This window comes from Lonchura striata, chromosome 6, assembly GCF_050655825.1.
Source record: "Lonchura striata isolate lonStrDom1 chromosome 6, ASM5065582v1, whole genome shotgun sequence".
Lineage (NCBI taxonomy): Eukaryota > Metazoa > Chordata > Aves > Passeriformes > Estrildidae > Lonchura > Lonchura striata.
This window is the reverse complement of record NC_140708.1, coordinates 28815779-28837274: the sequence shown is the minus strand read 5'-3', so window position 1 is coordinate 28837274 and position 21496 is coordinate 28815779. Positions and strand designations below refer to the sequence as shown.

Below are 21496 nucleotides of genomic sequence, written 5' to 3'. Positions count from 1 at the left end.
GCACGCAGTGACAGGGCAGGGGAGAATGGCTTTAAACTGATAGAAAGCATGTTCTGATTAGATATTAGGAAGTTCTTTACTGTGAGAGTGGTGAGGCACTGGCACAGGTTGCTCATAGGAGCTGTGGATGCCCCAGCCCTGGAACTGTTCCGGGACACATGAATGGGGCTTTGAAGAATTTGCTGTAGGCGGGGTTGTCCGTGCCCATGGTAGGCGGTTGGAACTAGATTATTTCTAAGGTCCCTTGCAACCGAAACAGATTCGTTATTTTACAGAATTAAAGCCTTATTTTGAATGAAACTAGTATTGTGTAATTGAGAATCTTTCGGGGAAAATTAAGCGTTAATTGGCGAGTCCTTGGGGGGGGGAAAAAAACCCAAAACGTGGGGATATAAACTATGAACAGGCTGTGGCTCAGCGCACGTGCGGTACCGCAGCCGTTCGTTCTTTAGAACTACGTTTCCCAGCGTGCCCCGTGCTGCCGCGCGCATGCGCCCCGGGCCGTGGACTGACCCGTGCCAGCCCCGGTCCGTGGCCATGGAGGGAGAGAGCGGATCCGGGGTCCCGGCGCTGACGGGCGCGGATGGAGCGGGCCAGGGCCGGGGCCTGGGCCCGGCCCCGGCCGATGAGGACCGGGACATGGAGGGGGCCCCCAGCTGCTCGGGGTCGCGCTCCCATCCCTTCGAGTTCGAGCGGGGTCGCTCGGAGTCCAGCGGCGATGAGGACGACGACGACGAAGACGACGAGGAAGAAGAGGTGGAGGAGGAGGAGGAGGAGATGGAGGGCGACAGCAGGGCTCGGTTCGGAGCGGATGATGGGGAGCTGGACTCGGACGACGACCGGGAGGTAAAGGGGGCGGGAGGGTGCCCGGGGCACGCCAGGCCCCGCTCCCGGCGTGCCCCGCGTGTGGTAATGGGCTTTTAATTATTTTTGCTATTTTTAAAATTTTATTTTAGTATTTATTTTACTGTTACACGAGTTCACTTCATCTGTCTCATTTAAGTGAAGCTCTTACAAACTCTCGGCGTGGCTGAGAGGGTGGTAGACGGTGGCACGTGGGCGAAATGAAAGTTGTTATTGAGGGAAAGAAAGCCCTTTAGTCGGGCTTTGAGACGACAGGAAATGTAAGAATCTAACGTGTCACCTCTTTCAGACACATTCCAGATCGTCGCTATTGAAGAAATTTGTTCTTTTTCCGAAATAGTGCTATTCAGCCAGGAAAGCTGTTTTGGAACTACTTGTGTGCGTTCCTGGTAAATGTTCTTCATGACCAGGATTCAAAGGACTAAAATTTCAGCCTTTGCTTCTTTGTGTATTTGTATAATCCATAACTGTGTGTACAAACAAGAGATTACTCTCTTCTCATACAAAATCTCTCTATATCTTGATTTGGGGCTCCAACTGAGCATTGCTGAGCATTTTCAAATAATGATGTTGTTTGCCACCCGTATCCTCTTCAAGCTTGCTGGCTATGTGATATTTTGTTAAAAGAATTAATCCAAAAGAACTCTTCCCAAAACGATTGTTTAATGTTTTCTTTTTAGGTGTGATTCATGAAACAAATTGCATTACTGTTGTCAAAAAGTTCAATTTAGAAGGCGAGGTAAAAGTCTTTAAAAAAATGAGCTGTATATGAGAAGAAACTGATTTGTTAAGAAAACCCATTTCTCTAACATGCTGATCCCATTTTTTCCCTTGGTTTATGCTATTTTGGAAGCTGCAGTCAAGGAATTTCATGGCTTAGCTTGTGTATTCAAGCTCTCACCTATTTTTGTTTGCAGCGTATGATAAACCTCGCAGAATTGACGCCCTACATCCTCTGTTCCATCTGCAAAGGTTACTTTATCGATGCTACAACTATTACAGAATGTCTGCACACCTGTAAGTATCTGTTTGTCTAAGGGTTTAGTTGCAAATTCAAGCTAATTCAGCTCTTGAAATGTTCTGAGTTCAGAAAAATAATTCTCTGTTTGAAGTGAATGTGTGTTGTGTTTATTCTGCTCCTTAAGCAGGATATATTTGTGGGTATTTTAAGCATCAGAAAATTATTTAATCAATCATGAAGTCAGCTTTCCATATTAAGAAGGAAGAAGATGCAGGACAAGATAAAGCCCAAGTAAGACAAAAGCAGAGCTACATATATTTTCTTAATTTTTTAATTTAAATAGGCTCTGGGAATTTGAGTGTATAACTGAGAAAAGAAAGTTGAGTGGCTCTGCTTTTAATGGACTGGATAGTTTCCTGAGTTGTTATTGAGGTCACCTTGTAAATTGACAAAACCCCATAAACTCCTGTGGAAGTACCAGTTCAGATACAGAAACAATGGTCTGCACCCCTGGGACAGTTTGTCCATAATCTGATGAATAGAAAAAGGTGGGAAATAAATAACTGATTTCAATGTGCTTGTCTTGTTATTTTTCCCCCTAGATCCTAGTGCCAACAATTTTCCCAGAGCTAAAGAACTGTATTCTCTCCAAACTAATAAAACACCTTCTGTGAAGCTCTTTCAGCCACACTCGTGTTCATACCTGAATCTAAGAATCCTAGTTTACTAGATCTCCCAAACATTCACACTGTATAGAGGGAAAACTTTCTTTATCTCTCTTTTATTTTTTCCCCCTTTGTGGAGCACTACCCACTAGTTTGTTCTGTAATACAAAGTATTCAGCACAGTTTGCAATTTACAAAGAGGCACAACTGTTAGTGAGGATACCATAAAGTTGCAAATGCAACTGTGGTGGTGTCTCAGAACTTTCCTGATAAATGTTACAGAAAAGTTTCCTCTGTTCAGGCGGATGGGGACCTGACTTGATAGTAGGTTATTTATTCTAGGTATTTCCACTTAGTAGCATTCCTTCCAAGTCTTTAAAGGATTTGTAAAACACAGTGAAAATGGCAGTTATGATTTCTAACCTTGTTTCTACTGAAAGTGTTTGTAGAATGCTTTTCAGCAGTCAGTACTCTGCCTTATCCCTACTCAGGTTCTACACACACATTGAACATTCACCAGGCATCCATTGGATTAGCAGTGTTCAGTGACTTCATTTTGTCTCTGACAAATTTTTTATGGGAAGTGTTTATGGGTGTATTTACCCCTTCTGTCTGAACAGATGGCACTGTGTAATGGACATGTGACTGCTATGGGGTTTCTTTTCTTTACAGTTTGTAAAAGCTGCATCGTAAGACACTTCTACTATAGCAACAGATGCCCAAAGTGCAATATTGTTGTGCATCAGACACAGCCCCTCTATAATATCAGGTAATAAATTTGTCCCATTTTTATAGATTTGCTACTTGCTTTTATATGTTTTGTTTTACAGACTCCTGGTCCTTTTCTATTTTAAACAAAGGAATAGTTACAAGAAATGCATTGTGTTCTTCACTAGCATGAGTTTCACTACAGTAATTGAGATAAAAAGACTCTCATTATTGTTTTATCTAGTTTGTATCAATTTCTAGGGTTTGTTACCCCTACCCTGGATATTTTTATGCATTTACTCAGTGTTACAGGTGATACAAACACTTAACCATTTGCTTTTACTTCCTTTTTAAGATGAAGACTTTTTGGTGTGGTATATTTATTAACTCAAAAAATTGAGATTTAGTTTCTTGAGCTGTTCATGAAAGGTGGTGCTGTCACTCCATGTACATCCCATTTCAATGTTGTTTGGCATCTTTGTTACAGTTTACTGAATCCATTTTGTCTTGCACCAAAGACTCTTCTTTTTTGTTGTTTCCTATTTCATAGGCTGGACCGACAACTGCAAGATATAGTCTATAAATTAGTTGTCAACCTGGAGGAAAGTAAGTCCCTTTCTCTGTTACATTACTATCTAGAGATTGAAAAGAACAGAAAACAGAGTACCCTTGTTACTACTCTGGATTCTTCAATTTTGTGATGCTTGGTTATAAGTTGTAATGAATTAACTGTGACAACTGCCATCTTTCAGGCTGCTAAATGCTATTGTAGTGGTGTGTACCTTATCTCATGAAACACAGCTGTCACTGCATCCAGATAAATATGCAGATAATATTTCACAGTTGTTCCTCTTACTTTAGTAGAACTATATCATATCATTTTGTGTAAAACGTTCACTTGGGTGAGCAGGAAAAAATTGCCAAGATCAATTTTCTCAAATACTTTTATTTTTGCCTCATTGCTGTATTTGCTTGTCTGATTTTAGATGTGTTTACTGTCTCATCTCATTTATCTTCAACTTTGAGAGCCAATGATCCTGCACAATCCCCCTAGATGGGCTGAGTGAAATATACAATCCAGTGGATATGTATGGAGTATAGATGGTATTGCTTTGTATACCATGAGCATATATGTAAAAAAAAAAAATACGTGTGATATGAACATATATGTGTATATACAAATATAGTATAAAAGTACTGTGCTCTGTGTGAACAGCTTATAAAATACCATGTCGTGTCATGAGGCATGACAGCCAGAAGGATACTAGTTTTGCATCTATTTCAGTATTATTTATGACCAGTTTCTCTGATTTTCTCCCAGTTTTTACTGACAAAATTTTAGTCTGGGTTTCCTAAGTATCTCAGCCTCATGAAATACTAGTGATGGTGAATGTCTGTAGAAACTGGGAAAGTTTTTGCTGCTCTAACCATTAAAAATTGGTCACTGAGAATGGATATTCTCAGCATCTGAAACATTTCCATCTGTATTTTGCATTTTTTTCAGGAGAGAAAAAACAAATGCATGACTTCTATAAAGAAAGAGGATTAGAAGTGCCCAAACCAGGTGAGCTGTAATCACTTTAAGGAACACTGTTAAGAAAATACTTACCATATAATTTATTCTTAAGGGTTTTCTTCAAAATATTAGTTCACCACTGAAGATGGAAGTACTACCGGAAATATGGGATTCTAAATTATCTGGAAATTATAATTTCTTACAGATCTCGGATTACAAAAATAGATGAATTGGCAACACTTAAACCCTGATCATGGTTGAATTATTTTAAACTACATATTTTGCTTACAACCAGGAATTACATATAAAATATCCATTAATGTTATTTTCTGGCTGTTAATAAGTAATAGACTTTACAAAGGTGTAAAAACGAGAGCTTTGAAGTTTGCTGAACAGTGGGGGATTATTCTAATTATTTTGTGTCTTCCTATCAAACAAAGCTCTTTGGAGAGTGCTGTGCTGAAAGCTATTAAAATTCTGATTCAGATACAGAGCATAGAAAGTAGGAAGAGCTGATTTAGTAATAAAAAGAAAGGATGAATTGCATGGTCTTTCTTACCTGGAGAGCTATTCTGTTTTGCTCAGTGCATATTAGTATCTTATGCTGCTTTTATTTCAAGTTTTCTTTGCATTTTGGCTACTTGAATATTTTAGCTGTCCCACAGCCAGTTCCACCGAGCAGAGGAAGACCCCGAAAAGTTCTGGGCTCCGTGTTCCGGATCCCACCAGAACTTGACATTTCCATACTTCTGGAGTTTATTGGGTGAGTTGTGGGCAAATGTAAGAATAACTGACTGGCATAAGGGAGCTGCTAGCATGTGATGAACCATTAACTGGCTCTTGGTTTTCATTAAATGTGCATTTCTTCAATCTCAAATAGTAGTGGGGAGCCAGTTTTAACTTACAGTGCACTAGTGACAGCCAGCTATGCACAGGTAGATGATGCAGATAATGAAATGTTTAATATGTAGTTTCCTAGGAAGTACAGTTTTAAAATGTAGATATTTTTGATTTCTAACAAAGTCGTGGAGTCTCAGTAAACCGAGCAGAGAAATCCCTGTCCGTTCCAGTCCCTGATCCCTGTAGGTGGCAGCACCGTTAATGCTGGATGTGCTCGCAGGAAGTTCTCAGTGGCTTTCAAATAATGGAAAGTTTTTAACGTTGTGAATCCACCTACCTGCCTTAATTTCAGTTTTCATTTTCTTCATGCCTGACTTCCAGAAGTCAATTTAGACCTCAAACCTAGTAAACTTGTATCTGCCTGAGAAACAAGATGACTTTTGAATCTGTCTGTTATATTTGTTTTTTTGGTAGGTTTGTTTTAAATGTCCAGCATTGGCAGCAAAGCAGGCAATACTGTGCAAATAACATCCATACCATGTGGAACTGTCCACTGTGGTTTTGTTATTTATATGGAGGGAAGCACAAAATTTTTCTAACAAAAAAAAGATGATGGTTTAACAGCATCTACTTTGTATTTTATTTTAGTAACTTTTTTAACCTTTGATAATTTATATGGTCAAAATCAAAGAGATTATCTTGGCAATGAGAGATTAATAAAGCATTTTGGAGAAAGAAAATTTGGAATGGATTGGACCAGCCAAAAGAAATTGTTACCTTGAAAGTCTGACTGTCTTCATTGTGTCTCTACAGTTTATAATGTGGTTGCAGGTGGCTGTGGAACTTTATCAAAGAAAATGACATCTGTAGTGGAAAAGCTTTTTTTATGTTTATTTCTTAGTTCATGACAGATTTACTTAGCTCTGTCTGCTACCTGATACATATTTAGAGGTAGAGATAATCATAGTAACTTGAAGTGCCATGTTAATGTGTGGTCTGCACATGTATTATATTTGCTTGCTATAGCAAATGTCAGCTGATTTATAGCAATGTTTGATTTTTTGCCATCTCCAGTGCAGTGAAAATACTGCTGTTTCCTCCTTCATATGTATGTACTTGCTAATGCAATGCAAGAATAATGAAATGTTGTGTATGTGCCTTAATTAATTGAGAAGTTTACACATTTCACTACAGGAAGGAGATGGGTGATCATTGATAGATCACATACTCAGGCTGTGCAAATCAGTGAACCTGTGCTGAAGCCAGCTGGAAATTTGGTTATTTGCCACTTTTGTATTTCACATTCTAGAGAAAGGCATGCTGCTTTCCTGAGTTCCTAGACAGCATTAGCATTAATCCTATGCTATCTATGCTTCATATACTATAATACTATGTTCATATGAACAATCTGGAAGGCCAACATCTTGCCCAGGGAGCCCCTGAGGTGGTTGGATGTGTTCTGTCAGTAACTTCTTAAATACTGTCTGTTAAGGCTCCAAATATCAAGGATCATGATGTATGGATGTTTAAGCAGCATCAATATTGCAACCTACTCCTATGAAAATTAGTGTTATGTTGTGTTTTAAAATGGCTTTAGGCTGCACTGGTTTTTATTCACATTTTATGTATAGAAATCTTGGCATCCTAAGTAGCTGAATCTACAAGAAAAAATGGAGCAGAAATACAAGGGGTAGGAGAAAAAGAAAAATTCAATCCGGTATTATTTTATGTATAGCAATTTAATGAAAAGAGGAGCCTGAGTTGGGAAAATAAGTTGGATATGCAAGATTCATAAACCAATAAGTCACTGTTATAATAAAGAGCTTGAGGATATTAATAATTGATAATCTTAGCAATGTTGACTATTTACTCTTTTTTTTTTTTCAGAGCTAATGAAGGTGCAGGGAATTTTAAGGTACAAATGTGATTAAATTTTTGTCTTACAGTTTACTTCAGGAATAATTATAACCTGAGTATATTTAATTTAGTTTGGTTTTCCTATACTGAGTGCAACTGGAGCTTTCATCAGAGTACTAATAACCAATCTTGTATTACGGTGTATTTCAAACCTGTTGGTGTACGACATCACACCTACCCAGCATTTTTTTATTCTTTTTATCCTCATATTTTTATCCTCAGTTGCTTATTATTTTTTTAAATGTTTAAACAGCATCTGTTACATTTAAACGTATTTAGTCCATTCCGTATGAGGTAATCTGCAGGTAGATGAGAGAAGGGTTCAAAAATGTAATCTGTTTCCCTGTTATTGGGCTGCTGCTTGAGTTTGGAGGGATTAGTGCCAAAACCCTTGACTTTAACTTAACTCTCACTTAAAATCTTTAATTATTCTGTGCAGCCTTTGGAAAAGAAGTTTGTGCGTGTTTCTGGGGAGGCAACAATTGGCCATGTGGAGAAATTCCTCAGAAGAAAAATGGATCTAGACCCTGCTTGTCAGGTACATCACTTTACTGTAGCAGTCACAAGTTGTCTGTGCTTTGGACAGATATTTCCATTGTTCATTAGATTCTAGAAGTAATGTTAGAGTTTTTTTATACAGTAAGGATTGAAAAATGAATTGTCTGCAATTTGGTGATCTGCAAGGAACAACTCTTCTAATTCATTTGCAACACATTCAGATTTTCATAGTACTGCACTAACTGGATAGAATTTCTAAAGTGCCTTGTAAAATTTCAGCCAAAGAAATTCAAAGCCAAGGGATTCTGCTGTTTCAAAGGCAAAACTAAACAGGAAAGTGGGAATGTGGGAGCATGCAAAGGCAGAGACAGATGCAAGCTGAATAACAGTAAAATTTAACTGAAGGTAAACAAGGCCTAAGAAAGAATTATACTATAGATGGATGTGTTGAAATGTGTATGAATGCAAATACAGATACTTTGCTCCAAATAAGAGTCCAAAGGAACAGAATATGGTACAAAATAATGTAGCGTCATATTTCTCAACCATTTTGAGAGGAGATGCATGTCAAAAATAGTTTCCAATTTTTCTGTGTATTTCAGCAGCCATTCAGTTGGGAAAGTGCAAGAGTGAAGCTGATGGTTTGTTGGCAAACATGCAGAAAGTGAAAGATGTCAGATATGTCATTGAGGATTAATAAGCCATCTGGCTTGTGTGTGGCAGTATATATAGAAGTCTAAAAAGCAGTTTTGAAGCTACTGCCTTTGTTCTTTTTTTTCTATTCTGAGACTTCAAATTGCTTTCAGACTTCTTTAATTGCATTTGTAAATGGATTAGGATTTAAATTCCCTAGTTTATTTGAAGGTTAAAGCTTCATTTATTTTCATCTAACACTTTAGCTGGCAGACTGTAGTTTCCTCTTCCTCGCACTTTGTTTTGAACTCTGTGCTTTGGGCAATGACTAATTTTCTGTATGTTTTTATGTATACTTCTAATAACAAGGTCTCTCTTGAATATTCTTGCTGGAATTTGTTGGGAGAGAGTGAAAATATATTTTAGAAACTGGAATTGCCAGTAATAGCTAAGTAGGTAACATCTGATAGGAGCTAAATGCAGATTGTGGTGTTTGGAACCCAGTAGATTCTTGTCTTTGGCATCAGAAGTTTTCTTTAGAGTGTGATTTCCTTTGAGCTCCTCCTGCAACAGCAGTATTCTTCCTGCTGTTTCTTCTGTAAGGATGAGAGAAGCTGCTGAAAGACTTGCAACTCAGCTGCTTGGAATTCATTAATGTGGCTGATGGAACAGGAATGTTCTGTTACCAGATGTGCATTCCTAAAAGTGTGTGAACTGCAGTCTGGGGGAGACTGGGAGAAAGGACTCTGTGCTCATACACAGTGTAGTTGTTGATGCAATTTCTTTATGCCAGTCTTGGACCCTGAAATATAAGCATCCAGGGCCTCTGGAAAAGAAAACAGCAGCTAGAGGAAATGGGAAATTCTAACAGCTTTTTAAATAACTAGCTCAAATATTCATGTCAGTCTCTAAAACTGTGTTTTCCTTGTCCTTCCCTGGGTAGTATGAGTTGGTATAGAAAATGAAAATTGAAGCCTACTGCTTTCTGGGCCAAATTCTCCCTTAGGATGAGTCTTATGTGAGGTGTCCCTTGCATGAATTTTTTTCTATTTTTATATCTGTCTTACTTAGTGAGCATGAATTTATAATTGTCTGTTATGGTGGCTTTTAGAGAAGTAGCTCTAATAGCAGACATGTCACTAAAAGAAAAGAAATGGCATAATGGAAAACCTACTTTTTTTAATAAGAATTTTAACAGAAGTGACTGAGTATTCATCAGATCACCTTCATGCTTCTTTTCAAATGTCAAGCTACAGTTACTGCTGTCTCAGGCAATCAGTACTAGTTGGTTTCAATTTTACCAGTCATTTGAAATTTTAGTAAATTCTTAGCACTGATGGTGCTGGTGCCTCCTTTGTAATGGAACATATTAATTCCTGTATGACACAAGGATTCCTCTGAGACACATTTCACAACTTATTTTTGCACTGACCTGAGGATTTTTTTTTTTTTCATTGTATGTTTTATTCTCTTGTCCTTATAGAATGAGTGCTAGCATAACAATTAGCAGGCAGAATTTCAGGCTTTGGGGCTGAAATTAGGAGATTAAGCATTTGGTATTTGGAGAACTCTAATACAGTAAATGTGAGAAACTCTTCTCAGTTTATTATTAGACACTGGCTTTTTAATGGCTGCTGTTTGAAACTGGAGCAGCAGGTACAACAGTGTACTTTCAAACAAGCATTCTAATTCTGTTTTGAGAGATTGTCAGTAGCTGCAGCTGTCTGTTTACATCCTGTGTTGGTCAAACAGATTAGGTTTTCTATTTCTGTATAATATATAAAGCATTTATGTGATATGTTTCATTGGGAGCAAGATTGAGTTTTCAGTGTGTTGTGCTATAAAAATTGTAGAAGGAAGCTTATAAAGCAAAAGTCATTGAATTCATATGTCTGGAAAGCAAAGCAGTCATGTTTGTCTTTCTGCAGTAATAACTGTAGAGGTTAAGAATGCATAGAAGATAGCAGAAAAAACTGCAGATAGTTTTCCAAAAGGAAAATAAATACATTTTCCGAGTACTGTGTTGAATACATCAGATGATGATGTTAAATATATGAATATATATGGATCAATAACTAATCAGTATTTACTGTTACATCACCGATTTCTACTTCCTGGTTTCCTCCTGGAAGCTAAAAGCAGAAGTGCAACTGAGCAGTTTTCATCTTCTGCACATTAAGAATCAAACACGAGGAGAGTATTCTGCTTCATTCTCATTCAATTCAGGTAGTCCTTTTTGAACCTCTGAGGAGTAGAATTCCTGCATTCCCTAGTCTCAGAACAATGTGGTCTGCCAGCATAAATCTTACTAAATCTTTCCATGAAGAGCAAGAGAGAGGTAGTGGGTCAGCCTGCAGAAGAAGATAAATCTGGGGGAGTGGAACAGCTGCAGCACAGAGCACATCTTGTGGTGGAAAGTGGCTGTATGAGACAATACGTCATGATATTGCAGTGTGCTCCCCCACTGCTGCAAGGACAGAGCTCAGGCAGTTCCCTTGCAGAAAGCTGTGGGACTGCTCCTTGTCAGTGCTCTTATCTTCAATTTTGAGGTCTTGTCAATTCACAGATGAGAGCACTCTCATTTCCTTACCTAAAAATTGCTCATAAGGAAAATGCAAGCAAGCTCCAGCTGAGACAGAAAAACAGTGCTGTGTTAGCTGCTCTAATTTGGAATGTTAGAGACTGGATTTACAGTAAGCACTGTAAATACATGGTAACTCTATAGAGAAGCCTTTTTCATAATTAGCAAGGCAAGGAATTCAAAATACATGATTAAGGTTTGTGTTTTCCACAGAATTACTGTTTTTGTGGGCAGTTACTAAATGAAAGTGCCTCCTGTGGAATTGCAGGCACCACTGAGAGAGTTTAGCTGCAGTAGAGGATAATGCATGCAGCTGCTGAGTATGCCCTGCAGCTGCATCCCAGGAATACTGACTGAGTGCATGCTGAAAGAGGACTGTGATGTAACTACTGACAGTGGCATGCACCAAGATACTCTTTTCTTTTCTATTAAGGCACTTCTTCCACAGTATTAAGTGGAAATAGTCAGGTGGTTTCTCCTCAAGATAAGAAAGAGGATGGCAATGACTCTTTTTTTTTTTTTTTTTTTTTTTTTTTTTTTTTTTTTTTGGTGGCACAGACAAGTTTCCCTCTTTTGCAACTGATGAATGATGGCAGATGTTTGTGTGATCATTTTAATACATTATCTAAATTCCCATAAAATTCATCACAGCTATTACTAAATAGCTTGTTTCAGTAGACACACCAAACTGAGTGGAACAATAAACTGTCCTCTCTGTTCAGCAGTGAGCCCAGGTCAGGGCCATGGAAGGCTTTAGGGCAGTGCAGTAGTGCTGTGAATGCTAAATACATTTGGACAACAGAGGTAAAGGTGGCTTTAGTGTCTAACATGTTAATATTGAACTCTGCAAATAAAATTGAAAGGGATTGGATACTGTTTTGCTACTACATTTGCAAGTTGGCCTTAACCATGCTTGTGTTTTTTCACAGGTGGATATAATATGTGGTGATCACCTGCTGGAGCACTACCAGACACTGAGAGAAATTCGTCAGGTCATAGGAGAGAGTGCAGTACAGGTACATGGTGGCTGGGGCTTTGTTCCAGGTTTTCTATTTCAAAACAGAGGACCTCTATTAAGTCCTCAAGTAGCACCAGCTTGTCTGAAGAAGTCACTTAAAAAAATCTCTCCAGTTTATGCAAAATCATTTTTATCTTGTAAGTAGAGTTGACAAGTGTACCATGTTCTTGGTCTCATGATGTTCTGGATATGAGAGGTTTGTGTTGGGTTTTGTTTTGGGGTTGTTTTTTCACCCCAAACTAAGTTGCTATCTTATCACTGATAAAATATACCACCCATTCTTTCAATTAACATTTCTTGTTTTTCCTCTCTGGAAATTGCATCTCTGCGGGAAATCAGAGGACAAATCCCAAATAAGGCTATCCTTGTGACTGGGTCAGGAGAATAAACTTGCTTATAAAAACACAAACCACAGATAGAGGGTAATGAATGCAGTAAATGTGCCTGATGCATATTATATTGGCTCTGGTCACAGCATGAGTGTATGGCCAGCTATTTCTTGTTGATAATTTGCTGTCCTTAATGTTGCTGGTTTTGCAAATAAGAATGCAATTTTTAATTCTTTGTGAATCTTTTCAAAGCATCTTTAAAGGATCACACCATTTTAGAAGTACTGCAGAAACAATTAAGTACTCTGCCAAGTGCATCATAAAATAGAGATGTAAAATTGTGATATATGGTAAATTGTATCTTAATCTGAACTTGGAAGTCTGAAAAGTTAATATTTAGTACAGTAGGAAGAAATAGGATTAGATTGGTATTTTGTTTGGAAAACAATCATTACAGATTACAGAAGGGCTGAAATAGTAGCAGAATCAGCTCTCCTCACTTCTTTGTGCACACACATTCACAAACACATTTAAAATTCCTGCTGAGCTCTCTTATGCTACAGGAAGGCTTCTGTGTTGAGGGCAGGAAGTAAAAAGCTGAATTTTAGATCTCTTGGACTTAGCATCACTTGTACTTGGTTTGAATCACTAGGAGGGGTCCCAGAGTCAGGGCAGAGGTGTTTGGCTCATGTATATATTGGCAGACATTAAAATCTGTGAGGCTTGTGCTGTTTCTGCAGTTGAAGGGAATAAATGCCACACCTGATGTCTTAGCTGGTTTATAATAGCATGAAGAAGAAATGAAAACTTAGTCTAATCCAATTTGGGGAGCAGGGGATAGAAACTGGGAGAAAGTGAGTACTGGTAACCAACTTGTTGCTGACACTATGAGTAATTGTAAGTAAGTTCAGCAATCAGCACAAAGTGATGGAAGTGCTCTCTACTAGAAGCTTCAGTAAAGAGCAGGGGGATGATATATTTCTCATTCCAGGGGTATAGTCAGATGTATGGTTTTAGACTTGAGATTAGCACAAAAGCTTTTCATGTATGAGAAATGCTCTTGGGGGAGCACTTCAAGGAATACTGCAGCAGTTTCATTTCTTGTCAGATCTGGGTCTGCCTGATTGATGTTTGGTGATAAAGTACCAGTCAGCAGCTTCACGAAAAGAGCAGTTGTCTTGGGATGCATTCTCCAGTGATGTTTCAAATCTTATTTATTACCAAATCAGTATGCTAGCTGTTAATTCTCTCAAGACTTCTGTATTGGACAAATAAATAGAAAAGAAACATCTTGGCTTATTGTGAAGTCTTGTTCTTTCATAGTCACTTTCAACAGGAAATTTGAAAGACCAGGTTCATCTTTAATTTCTCTTTATATTGTTAGAAGATCTCTAAGGATGCCAAATAGTTACAGTACGAATGTTGCTTCTTTTTTGATATTGAAATAATTGTGACAATTTCATGTTCTTTAGTCTAACATTATAATATTTTTTTAGAAATCAAGAGGATGCATTTCTGTGATTAAAACACCTTGGAAAATATTTTTAGATAATTAGCCACGGGGAAAAAAAAATCCCAACGAATAGGTCGAGTCTAAAATGGTGAGGGTTGTTTGTTTCTCACCAGGATCAGTAAGAAGGGGCACAGTTGTCCTGGCCAGTGACACTGCAAGTACAGAGGAACATTTGATGAATTTTACATTAAACTCCAAGGGCATCTTGTGCCTTTGTAACTTTCCAGCCTTTCCAAATGAGTGCTGGAGTTTGGAATGTCCCTAACAGTTCTCACCAGAATGCTGAGACACTGTTCAATACTGCTGTTGTCATTTACAAGTTTCTGAGGTTCATTGTAGATGCTTCATGCAAAGAAAACAGCTTCAGTAGCTACTTCTGCAACAGAAAGTCATTTGAAGGAATAAACATTGAGCTCTTTTATTTAGATGAGTACAACCACTGTTAAGAGGAGAAAAATAACTTCTATTCTGAGTCACATTTTTCACTTGCAAGTTCATTCATGTCAGCAGTTATTCTTTTTGCTTGGAAAAGTGATTATAAAAATGCAGATAAGTTTCTCTTTGGCAAATATATTAATCTTAACCTGCATTCTTTGGTAGCATTTGCAGCATCACATATGTTGTGTGTGATTTATTGTTCTGAACCATAATCACTGTGGTGCTCTTAGTGGCTCTTACTTACATTGAATGGTTCTTAAGATTTGTTTTTGAAGGTTTTGGATTTTGTCTTTTTTTTTCCTACTGACTAGCACTGTGTAATGATGCATTAGAGCCTGAGTAAATGAAAAGTTTCCTGGAGGTGCAAGCTAGCAGAATTTTAGCTTTTCTGCATACATTTCTGCCTTTCCAACAAGTGTGGGAAGACCAAATGTGATCTGACCATAAAATAAATATTCCTGACACTGATCTCATAGTAACCTATTTGCATTGTTTTAATTGAAGTAAATAGGCAACTAGTTTTAGTGGTTGAATGTAAGAAATTAACATGTTCATTTCTGAGTAGTTGATAGAAAGCTAATAAAGAATCAGAAATAAATTTTGTTTAATCTTGTAGATGTCAAGATACTTTGACATTTCTGAAATTGGGTGGTTGGTTAAGTCTTCCTAATTATCTGGAAGTAGGATTTCTAGCTCTGCTTAGGCCAAAAACACACTGTCAGAATTTATATAATAAGAAACAACTTTGCTTATTTAATTTTTTTAAATAGTGTAAAATTATGGACTTTACTGCAAGGAGTGATCAAACACACAGAGATTTTTAAAGGCTCAATTTTGTTACCAGGCATCGAGATCTGCCTGTAATTATGCATTTTATCAAGTAGCTGAGAAAGGAAGCTTATTAATTAAATGGGAATATAACTTCTTCCCAGTATTACCTTCCTCCCCTCTGCTGCACAAATGCAACCTGATCCAAGCTGCTGGTTATTTTCACTTGTTTAAAACATGGCCCCCTCAGAGTTCTGCATCACTCATGGCTATAATGAGCTCACACATGGGAAAAGCTAAAAGGAGAAGCTTCCTTGATGTCCTTGGCCCTTGGCACAGAGGTTTGGCAGACTATAATGGTCTCTTTGTAGCTCTCACCTTTTTGTAACCCAATGCTATTGTGCTGATTTTTTGGTCCCCTGAGCTAGTCAGGAAGACCTGTGCTCTGATTTAATTACTGTGACCTTCTAGCACACATTTCCTATGGAAGTGTTTTACTCTTTGCTATGGGGTTATTGAATTTGGAAAGTGGGGCATGTTTTGTTGCTGCTGCTCTTAGAACATCAAAACGGATTTATGCTCTGATGGTTTGGGCTGCCAGTTCCACTCTAAATTTTATAGTTGGGTGTAACAGGTGGGATCCTTTGCATTTTTTTAGGTCAGGGTCACAAATGTGTGTAAAAGGACACTGGAGAGCTTTGCTTTTCTTTTGTGCCTGTCTAAGTTTGCCTTGAGATTTGCAATGGGCAGTGAGAGCTCATTCTCTGTTCAGACTTCCTTTTAATAACAGTATCTGGAGAAAGCAGCTGAACATAGACAGAAATGTGTAATACTTTACAAATTAATCATTACAGAGTAAAAAGTGCCAGTACTGGGGTAACTCAGCTTCTCTTTGTAGAGAAGGAATTGCAGTGGATTTGGCCTTGGGTTTAACAGGACTATTTCCTTTAAATGTCCTACTGCCAAATGTCCTATTTCAAAATTATTAATCAAAGAATACATTGTAGCATTTTCTTGTATAAATATTTATTTCCTTGAAGAAACTGGAAAACAGAGGAAATACTGGTTTTGACCACAAATTTTTCTCTGGAAATAAAAGTTTTGAATGTGTTTTATTTTTTCTTTTGAAGAACTAGTGGTCACAAGGAATAAATACCTTTGTGAAGGTATAACATTTTCATGTGCTGAGAGGTTCCTGAGTAACATCTTAACCTTTTCTGCAATGCTGCTATCCCAGTTTGTGCTAATCACCTAGTGAGTTAAAGCTCCTGTATCCTTTCAGGAGTTAGCTATGGGTTCCTGGTTATTAACAGGGTGAGATAATGAAGAAAAGTTAGTGAGTTGGTACTAATACATTATCTTACATTCTGTGTCTTAACAGATAACATCTGAAGCAAAATACAGTAAAAATTCTAATATGTCAGTTGGTACTAATGTAGTTCTCTCTTCAAAAAATAACTTTTTTTAAAGTCTGTCTATATAATGCAATGTCAGATTCCCAGTGGGTCTGTGGTGGAAGCAGACTAAGTGCTGGGCCTTTCAGCAGCTGTCTGTGAATTAAGTGACGTAAGTAAGACTAATGGGTCAGAAGTGTCCTGTTTCACAGGTGAAAGGGATTTGTTATTATGTCATGCAGTCTTTGAAGAGGAGAAACATGAGTTAATAAACTAATAGTTTATCATTTGGAGGTTTTTTAATAATAATAATGCATTTATTATTTAATAAATGTATATAGTAGTAGTCTGAACTCTTGTGCTACAACTTTTGGCAGCACTTTCAAGAACTACTTAATGGATTACATTTTTTCCTGCTCCACAATACCATATGGAAATCAGCATGACTTGTAAACAAGTATGATGATAATGCCATTATAATTTTATTATAAAAGCAGTACCAAATTTTACCTTTTTTTTAACACCCTTTTCCATCTCAAAGAGGAGAGGGCAATACACTTATTTGCCTTGATACTTCTATACTTGCATTCTTCATATGGAAGGGACACAGCATAAAATGGTGAGATTGTACCTGGGGTCCTGCCATGCAACAGTTGTGACAGAAATGCCTTGGGAAGAAGGGAAAGTGCTATTTTGAGACAGCTTCTGTCTCTTCTCTCTAGGATGGTCTACTTGTACTGCACTATGGCCTGGTGGTGTCTCCACTAACTTAGAGGTGTCTGGAATATCAGAAGGCAAAGGAATCTGAAGTCATGGAGCTTCTTCAGTGCTGTTTCTCACCAAAGAAGCCATTGCATTTCCTGTGGCAGGAAGCAAGTGAAAGGAACCACCACTAACTGTTGTGTGCTTGTAATGTAACATCTGATTTCACCACTGTAAAAAATTGCAGCTTCTGTAAGTACAGCTGTAGATGTTGCTATGCTTCATGTTCCTAATTACTGTCCTCAAATTTCACTCAGCTCAGGGAAATTAAATGCTCCAAGTAGCTATTTTTTTTTACTTTCTAAAACCACAAGATTTCACAGGGTGAACAGCCTTTTTTTCCTCTAAGCTCTGAGATTTCTCTGGCTAAGTGTCTAGCTAGAATAGTGCTCTCAGGGATGAACTTCAATGAGCAGTATAATTAGTTTTGGGGAAGAGACAGTCATTTGCCTAAAAAAAATATACTGTGATCATCTGTCTTTGGATGTGATTTGGGGAGAGGAAGGAAACTTCAGAAATGCAGACCAAAATAGGTAGAAAATAATGCAGCATAAGCATTGTTTTTTGAGAAGTAGCATTAAATTTGTTGTTTTTCTTGAAGAAAGACAATTTTGTTTGCACTGGAAATAAATTTGCTGGTAGTTTGGCTTATACCAAATGGTGAATCATGCATCTCTAGTCTGAATGGAGATGAGCTGGCTGTAAGCTGGCAAAACTATGCATGAAAAAAAATAAAAGTAGCACCTCTTTCTACCTGCTTGCTGTATATAAAGTAATCACTGTCAATCTGCTATCATGTAAAATCCGTCAACTGACTTGACTGTCAGAAGCATAAATCCATTCACTTTAGCACATACCTCTCCAGCAGCTGTGAAAGCAGTCACTTTTTCCACTCTTTCTAATGTGTTTTAGTGCATTGTAGTGGAGATCAGGGTTAAGTAATGTAGTACCTGCCTGTTACTACCAGATTCACAGAGGACATTAGGTGACTTTAATTTTACTGTGTTAAAATCATAGGTTTTGTAACAACTGCAACACTTGACATTTTCTTCGTTTAAGATTTCCACGTTGTCTTGTGCAGCATTAAGGACCAGAGGGCTCTGTGTGTTATGGTCATGCTGCATACTGGGTCGTCAGTGTGGGGATTCATGAAGGCTTCCATTAGGCACCAGGCTCCTTCCCTTCCCTACGGTCAGTGCAGGGAAAGGGAGGAGATTCCTTTGTAAGGCACTTCAGAGCACTTAAGTTACAGAATTGTTAGGGTTGGACGGGCCTCTGGTGATCACCCAGTCCAACCTCCCTGCAAAGGCAGGGTCACCCAGAGCAGGAGACACAGGAATGTCTCCAGAGAGAGACTCCACACCCTCCTTGGGCAGCCTGTTCAGTGCTCTGCCACCCTCAATGTAAAAATTTCTTCTGTCTTTCAGTCAGCTGGTGAGGCAGCAGCAGCAACTGAGCTAAGTCCAGGGGTGAGGGTTTGATTGAGCTGTACCGGAATTCTGGAGTTGGGGGCACCTGAGCAGCAGCCCCAGGCTCCATCCAGACCTGGAAGCCCTTTACAGCCAGTCAGGCATGGAGGGGACATTGCTGAGAGCAGCAAGGGACATTTGAGTGTCCCTGAGGAGCAGAGGAACCCCTTGTGGCCTCTGCTGGACACCCCTCCAGGAGCTCCATGTCCTTCCTGTACTGAGGATCCCAGAACTGGGCACAGCACTCCAGATATGGCCTCACCAGGGCTGAGTAGAGGGGTGGGATCACTTCCCTTGGCCTGCTGGCCACACTCTTCCCAATGCACCCCCAGGTTCCATTGGCTCTTTTGGCTGCAAGGGCTCAAATGTATTTCTTCACTGTCAGCCTAAGAGGACTGGCATCCTTTGTCTAAAGAAAGCTTTCATGAATCCGCCCTGAGGTCTTTACAATAAACATTGTTTTGTCTGTGAAGGTGACACCATAAGAAAAAAAAGTTTTGTTTGAAGTAACTCTCATGATGCTTCTAAAAATGTAACAAAAAGCCTTTTTAGCTACAAATTCCTATTTTACCTTTGAAGTTTGTACAAAAGTAGTGTTTAAAATGCAGCAGAAGATGAGATTATTTTGTAAAGACCTTGTGAGTTGTGTTGATAAAAGATTATATATTGTAACAGTAAAATAAACTCTATTTTAGCCAATTTAAAATTGAGTCCTTGTGTTTCTATTCCATATTTCCTATGTCAGCCACAGAATTATAGTAGATGATAGTGAAACTGGTGAATGTGCTCTGGGGTTCTTAGAATGACAAATTTCCCTTCAATGGTGAAGGGAAATTCAATACCATAGTCTCCACTGGAGCTAAGTGTGGTATTGTTAGCTGGACTAACATGAAATCTCTGGGACTCTCCTTTTCATGAGGATTTTGGTGAGAAATAGCTCAGTAAAGTAGTCAAGATGATTCTTCCCCAGAAATACAGGAGAAATAATCATATGTAGTTAAAGGAGCCCTTTTTTCATCAACAAGAACATCTTTTTGTGAAAGCAAACTCTCCGTTATTTTCTCTCATGTTGATGTCTGTTGTTCTCAAGTCCCTGTGAACTGAATCTTTTTCTGCCACTGGAATCAAGGCATCTGGTTCAAATACTCAGTATTGCAGTATTGTCCTGTCCTGTTCCATTATCACTCAGGGGTTTGTTTTCAAATTTATAGCTCTGTGTTAAGAAATCATTATCAATATAGTCACATTTTACATTGCAAATTCACTCTTAACCCTGGCTTGAACTTCACATCTACAGAAGGGCTCATGTGCAGAGTTTAACAGCAGTATAGAAGCTGATAGTTAATTCAAATTAATGTCATTCTAGGATGCATTTGTCTTGCAGGGCCCCAAGAGGGCTGTGCTGCCACTGGCACTAATGCTGAAGGCCAAGACTCCTTTCTTCACACTTTTGGTGGCTTAATGAGGAGGATTGAAGGTCTGTAGCCTGTGGTATTTTTTACATGAATGCTTAGTGAACCTGTTATTTCCCTTTTGTCCACTTCTCTCTATTTCTTCCTCACCTGCCTTCAGAAAGTGTATTTTTAGCATAGTTTTCCTGGCTGAACATCCTGCTTTCTTTCACCTGAAGGCACTGATGTGTTCCTTCTCTCCAGTGCTGCAGCTCCCCTGGGGCACATCCGTGCAGTAGAGTGACCTTTAGCTATTGCCGAGGCTGAGCTGAGGCTCTGTGGTTTCCTGCATAATCAGCCTGCTTGCTTTAAAATGTGCCAATCTTCTTTCAGCTCTGCTGCTGTTTTATTTCTGTTGGTCTCGTTTTAACCTTGGCTTGCCTCCAGCCCCTTTTGGTCCTGATGATAGAAGAGCATCTGTAACAGCAGGCCGTCTATGGGATGGAATCTCTGCCCTCGTGGGAGATGAGCCAGCCTTGTGCTCTGGAAGTGAGAGAAGGTGTGCTTGGACTCATTCATTAATTCATTATTTTACATACACTATTGTTTCTGTACTTGATGAGATAATTCAGGTTTTCCTTTCTCATTGTCTTCTTAACAGCATCATGGCTAATGCAGATCCTTATTAAATACTGCTTATAAATGCAGCATAATTCTGAGTTCTGTACAGACCTGCTAATTCCCAGCAAGAGATGATGAGCCTTAGTTTCCAGATTTCTTATAAATGCAGAATCAAACTACAATCAAGTTGTGAGCAGAGTCCCATTGGTTACATTCTGCTTGTTTTCTTTGTGTTCAATACAGGTTCAGTGTAAGAAGAAGATAAGGTTTGAGAGGCTGGTGAAATGTGCAGCTGAGCCCTCTAAGCAGAAGGGACCTGCAGTGGCCAGGGATAATTGTCATTTATGTCCTGAACACGACAGTGCACCCAGCCTGGCTCTGCACTGCCACCAGACTGTGGCATGCATGAGCCAGGGAGCTCTTAAAGTTTATTTTTGTAGATGTGAAACAACCAAAGAGTTTTACTGAAAAACCATTCAAGCTTGTCTAAAACTCGTCCATGTTGAATTTATTTTCAGGGAGTCATTAATCATTTATATGCAGTGACTTACATCAATACATTTTTAACAGTCACTAGGAAAATTACATCCCTGGCGTTTCTGGTTTTACT

General features: G+C 38.6%; 1 protein-coding gene across 2 annotated transcripts; it reads left to right on the top strand.

The window, feature by feature from the left end:
• The first annotated feature begins 65 nt into the window (after positions 1 to 65).
• On the top strand, positions 66 to 19580 carry PCGF6 (polycomb group ring finger 6). Of its 2 annotated transcripts, XM_021536322.4 has the most exons (10): positions 66 to 846; positions 1782 to 1881; positions 3163 to 3259; positions 3749 to 3804; positions 4703 to 4762; positions 5369 to 5477; positions 7442 to 7469; positions 7911 to 8009; positions 12113 to 12199; positions 17366 to 19580. In XM_021536322.4, the coding sequence occupies exons 1-10, from the start codon at positions 490 to 492 to the stop codon at positions 17414 to 17416; spliced, it is 1044 nt and encodes a 347-aa protein (XP_021391997.4). In that variant the 5' UTR covers positions 66 to 489; the 3' UTR covers positions 17417 to 19580. The 2 variants fall into 2 exon arrangements, with proteins under 2 accessions (XP_021391997.4, XP_085439814.1); XM_085583688.1 differs by lacking the exons at positions 7442 to 7469; positions 12113 to 12199; positions 17366 to 19580 and having other exon boundaries at positions 7911 to 8000.
• Positions 19581 to 21496: the final 1916 nt, after the last annotated feature.